Source organism: Pleuronectes platessa, chromosome 5, assembly GCF_947347685.1.
Source record: "Pleuronectes platessa chromosome 5, fPlePla1.1, whole genome shotgun sequence".
In the NCBI taxonomy this organism is placed as follows: Eukaryota; Metazoa; Chordata; class Actinopteri; order Pleuronectiformes; family Pleuronectidae; genus Pleuronectes; species Pleuronectes platessa.
In genome coordinates, this window is record NC_070630.1 from 1,508,915 (window position 1) to 1,514,156 (window position 5,242).

At 46.9% G+C, this 5,242-nt stretch overlaps 1 protein-coding gene across 1 annotated transcript; it reads left to right on the forward strand.

The window, feature by feature from the left end:
- Positions 1 to 866: 866 nt before the first annotated feature.
- On the forward strand, positions 867 to 4,885 carry LOC128439679 (mRNA decay activator protein ZFP36L1). The gene is made up of 2 exons (XM_053422062.1): positions 867 to 1,226; positions 1,928 to 4,885. Exons 1-2 carry the CDS (start codon positions 1,173 to 1,175, stop codon positions 3,146 to 3,148), a joined length of 1,275 nt encoding a protein of 424 aa, XP_053278037.1. The 5' UTR covers positions 867 to 1,172; the 3' UTR covers positions 3,149 to 4,885.
- Positions 4,886 to 5,242: the final 357 nt, after the last annotated feature.

The following is a 5,242-nucleotide window of genomic DNA, read 5'->3' on the forward strand; positions in this document are numbered from 1 at the left end:
CAAATTAAATCCAAAAGTTTTTGTTTACTTTATGAACCCTGATAATGGAGAAACTCTGTGTTGAGACTTTATATCAACTGTTTTATCAGTTTATGTATATTTATATGTATTCATATAGCATATTTAGAAATGATCTGCACCTCAACCTAATGGGTTCTTTCCTGATTCACACCACATCCTTCCACCAGGGCTCATGATTATCCATCCAGTCGTTTTAATCATAATCCTGCTGACAAACAAACAGTTCTTTAGAATCATTGTAAGAGAAGGTTTGATAGAAAAGGTTTAGAACATATAAAGAAATGATAAAAACAAAAAACTATGCAAGCGAAAAACACATAAGCTTCTAATGTCGACTTATTTAATTAAAAAACTTTTATCTTGTTGCACAATTCTCTGATATGAAGGAACTGTAGCTGGATATGTTTAGAAGAATAAACTCTACATGAAGGATAAGTTTGAGCATGTTTTCATATGAATGTGCGAGTGAAAATATACTTTAAAACAGTTTTATAACTTTTTAATGTGTGTTTGGTATTTGCAGCACTCGTCATTATCTCCTTAGCTGTATCGATCCCGGACAAAGTGAGGGGTCGGCCGGTTGGGGAAAGAAGAATGCATCTTTAAGTATTCGGTAATGAATAGGTGGAAAAGTAGCTTCATTCAGCTCCCTCCTCTTCTTTCTGTGCCCACCCTGCCCCCCAGCACACCCTTACAATGAGGACCCCTCCCCCATCCACCCAAAACACACACACACACATTAACACACACTCCCTGCCCCCTGAGGAACACAGGCAGGGGGTGGGTGTGCATGGGTGGGTTTCCCCAACTATTTAAGCAGATTCCAGCAGATGGTCCAGAAACTTTCCTCCTGGATCACGTCTCCCTTCCAGCTCCCTGTCTCTCTCACTCCTCACCCCTTTCCTCCTCTAGACTCCAGAACCCTGCAGCTCCTCTCACCCCGATCATCTCCAACCAGCTTCAGAGGAACAAACTCAGAGCTTTTTGATTCTTCACCATTCCCCCAGCCCCTTCCTCTCCTGCCGCTGCTCCCCACACAGACTGGGCTCATCTCCCTTCATCCAGTTGGACCCAGAAACCTTTTTTAAACTTCTTCATCTGTGGGATCAGACATCTGGCTCCTGGGCTCTGCGGGGACGGTGGAGCCAACCATGCCCTCCGACTTCCTATCACCGTTCCTGGAGCTGGATGAGGAGTTCTGCAAGGTAAGAGCAAACCAAACGATCACATAGAACATAAACCCACATCTCCTGTGGGATCGTGGTAGGCTCCATGCCAGAGGAACGTTTTAAAAGTTGATGAAAGGGAACAAAAATGATTTGATTAATTTATATGTAAAGTTTTCTTTCAATATATCCATGGATATGACCTCATTTATCATGGAATAACTCATTTAAATTAAACTAGATTTCAGTAAGTTTTAAAAAGTGACCATCTACTGCAGTTTTTGCTTTAAAGCTCAAATGATGTTAAAAAGGTTAAAAAATCTTTGTACTTCAGATGAAAAAGTGAAACTCAAGAGTGGAAAGTTTGTTTTAATTTCTTTAACTACTCTTATAATTGCAAAATAAGTCCTGATGTTTCACACATTAAAGTTTTAAGTGTTTAAAATAGAAATTTTAATTGAAATGATTCTTCATGTTTTCTGTACAAAACTACATTGGAATCGATAATATGGCTAAATACAAAATTTTGACCTCGTGCTTATGTTACTGATCTAATCATTAAAAACCTGTGGCTGTAATCCAACCTCAGTTCACACACATGAAACCATCTGTGTTCATTTCTGTTCAGTTTCCTGAGCTGCAGCTCTAAAGTCTCCTTTCTGTGTGAATGGGAGCGCTGGTCTCGCCCCAGCGCTCCAGGAATGCAGAGAGCTCACGTCTTCTCTTCTTTTGTGTGACAGAATTTCCGCGGCCTGGAGGCGACAGATGGTCCATCTGCCGGCTCAATGCAGCAACGGCAGCCGCACAGTCAAAGAGTCCTGGGCTTCCAGCGCCGCCATTCCCTCTGCCCCGTGACCCTCCCCAACTCCAAGTTCAACCACAGCAGCAGCAGCAGCAGCAGCTCGGAGCTGACGGAGCCGCCGGCCGGCTGGGGGCTCAGCGTGGCCTCCAGCCAGCAGTGGAGCAGGGAGGGTCAGCTGCCCCGCTCCACCCTCAGCCACATCCCCTTCAGGGTGGACCGCTCGGTCAGCATGATCGAGGGCCACGGCGGCAGCTCGGGGGTCAGAGAGGACAAACTGTCTAACATCACGTCACCGACCGTGCTAATGCCTCCACCGGGTTTCAACATCAGCAGCAGCTCCCTCTCCTCCCCCGCAGCCAGACCCACCGCCCCCTCACCTCACATCTCCACCCGGTACAAGACCGAACTCTGCCGCACCTTCGAGGAGAGCGGGACCTGCAAGTACGGCGCCAAGTGCCAGTTTGCTCACGGCATGGACGAGATGCGCGGCCTCAGCCGGCACCCCAAGTACAAGACGGAGCCCTGCCGCACCTTCCACACCATCGGCTTCTGCCCGTACGGCGCCCGCTGCCACTTCGTCCACAATGGAGATGAGCACGAGGACGCCCCCCCACAGAGGCAGAAGCTGCGCCACAGTGTCAGCTTTGCAGGCTTCTCCTCCAGGCAGAGTTTCCAACCGGTTGAGGAGTCGCAGCCTTCCTCCCTCCTCTTCACCCGAGCCTCCTCGGTGTCCCCTCCTCCGTCCTCCGCAGGGAGCCCAGAGCTCCTCTCCCCTCTCTACCCGGAGCAGGGATCCCTGAAGCCATTCCCCTACTCCTTCTCAGGCATCACCGACCTGCCAGGCGACTGCGGGGACTCCACTCTGCGCTTTTATGCTGTGAACGACTCCATCAGCTCCATCAGCTCCATCAGCTCCAAGTGTCCCATCTCAAGTTTCACCTCCAAGAACCCTAACCTGCCGTACCACCTCCCCCAGCAGCTGCCGGTCTCCCTGAGCGGCCTCTCCGGCCTTCAGCGCTGCTCCTCCGCCGACTCCCTCTCCGAGGAAGGCTACACCTCCTCCTGCTCCCTCAGCTCTTCCTCCAGCGGCACAGACTCCCCGAGCTTCGAGGGCCGACGTCTGCCCATCTTCAGCCGCCTGTCTGTCTCAGACGAGTAGGGGGGGGGGGGGGTTACTGTAGGGCTGAGTTTAATCAGGGATGGATGGTCTAATTGTTTTAACTCTCAAGTCTGGTTTTTGACTCCATTGTCCAAACTAAACTTTTTTAGTTCCTCGCCAGACGCAGCCCGGTGAACGTTCCTAACTTTGTGCATATTGCATTTCTCATCCAAGCAGTTGTAGCGCTGCTCAGTGTTCGTCCAGTTTTAGCCGACTCCTCTTTTTGTTTTGGTGCTTTATTGTTATTTTGGTAAGCTTGTTCCTGTTATGCCATTGTTACTGCTGTATACTGTTGTATACCCATGTTAGAGAATCCTCAGAGGGTACGTCACTTAGCTCAGCGTCCGACCTTATGCTGCTCAGTGGGGGGTCTCGTGTGAGAACTTCCTGTACCCTGATTTGAGAACGATGTTAAGATCGGTGCTGTTGGATGTACGACTGCTGTTTGATGTCCACTTTTGTAAAAGCAATATTGTTTGTCGACAGTTTCGATGATGCAGCCGTTCTCCATCTGTTAGAAGCTGTCGCTGAGTGAGAGAGTTAATTTACTGTATGTTGTCTCTGATTGGATAACTGCCAGTTCGGAGCTGTCGGACATTTCTTCGGATCCAGCTCAACTGCCTCGGCACCTGTGTAGGAAACCCACTGACTCTAGTTACCAAAGCCGATGTTAGCATTCCCCTAACCTCCTAGTACTGTTAACACTTAGCTTTAGCTACCACGGAGTTTTGTGACAATTGTTTTTATTGCTTAACACTTTTTCGACCTATTTATTGCTGTTTTGTAAGATGCGCTGTTTGCTTGTTGATTGTGTTTATGCATTTTTTTGTATGATGCCTGAGAAACGGTGCTTTGCTGAAGGCTCCATGACGTCCATCTGCTTGGTTTACACGATCCAGTAGCTTTAAGAAGGCTCGCGGAGGGGAGAGGAGCGGAGGAGGACATTTTGGCATTCTACACATATGTTGCCTTATTGGCTAATCGAGGCCTGGGTGGAATCAGGACTCGTTGTGTTCTCACAGCAGCAGCAGCTCCCGGTTCTCCGCTTGTATCTCAGCTGCATTACCACCACCTGGGAGACGCTGCTGCTGGTGTGAGCACGACCAGAGTCCACCCTCCTCTCCGCCGAGCCTCACACATCTGACTGTAATAACCTTGTTTTGATAAATGCTGTCATCTGAACACAAAGTCCGGTTCTCCACACGTTCACGGCCTCAGTAGAACTTTCCTCAAAAGAGTTAAGGTTCCATCTCACATGTTTAATCTGAGCGTCCCGGCTCTGCAGCCTCTAGTGGGCGCTGCCCTCTTCTACAGGTGGGAAGGTGACCCTTTGTGTGATGTCCATTTTTATTATCTATCAGAGTTGCCTTGATGACAATGTGTTTGTAGGTCGACTCCCGTTGCAGGCAAGCGAGTGAACTCTGCGAGCGGCCGGTGGAATCAAGAGCGTTCAAATGAAATCAGGCAGAATGTGGTTCACAGTTTGTTTCTGCTCCACTTGCCCTGAACAGCCCAGAGACGCTTCCTGTGCTCGTTTAACTGTTGTTAACTTAAAGTCTTATTTATTTTGTTTTTCAAAGCGAAACCTATATTGTGTTGTTTGATATTGTGGTTTTTGTTTGACATAATTTAAGTGCATTTATTGTTTACATTCCACTGGGTTATGTTGATATCCTAGCTCTTTATCTTAATATATTTGTCCATCTGTATTTCAAAATAAAAGTCTTTGAAACCTTGGATCCGCTGTCCGGTGTCTTATTTTATAGCACACAGGAAGTAAAATGTATGTTTTATGACTTAAAATATGTTCATGAAGTGGGCCACTTAACTTATGGATCAAAAACTAAATTGAAATTTAACTAAATACCCTGAAGCATAAATATACAAATGAAAGAAATCCTGTTCGTTAACTTCTCACACATAAGCAGTGATGTCCGTTAACAAAGTACATTTACTCTGCTTTTGATGCATCTGTCCTTGTATTAAGTATATTAAGTTTCAGGTACTTGTCACTTTTACTCTTCTACACATATCTGAACTCACTCTGCATGGTGTATATATATATTTTTTTAAACTAATCCATATTGGGCAGGT

Coding starts and splice junctions, on each gene's coding strand:
- LOC128439679 (XM_053422062.1), top strand. CDS start 1,173: ATGCCCTCCGACTTCCTATCACCGTTCCTGGAGCTGGATGAGGAGTTC. Junction 1,227..1,927: donor TGGATGAGGAGTTCTGCAAG/GTAAGAGCAAAC, acceptor TTTGTGTGACAG/AATTTCCGCGGCCTGGAGGC.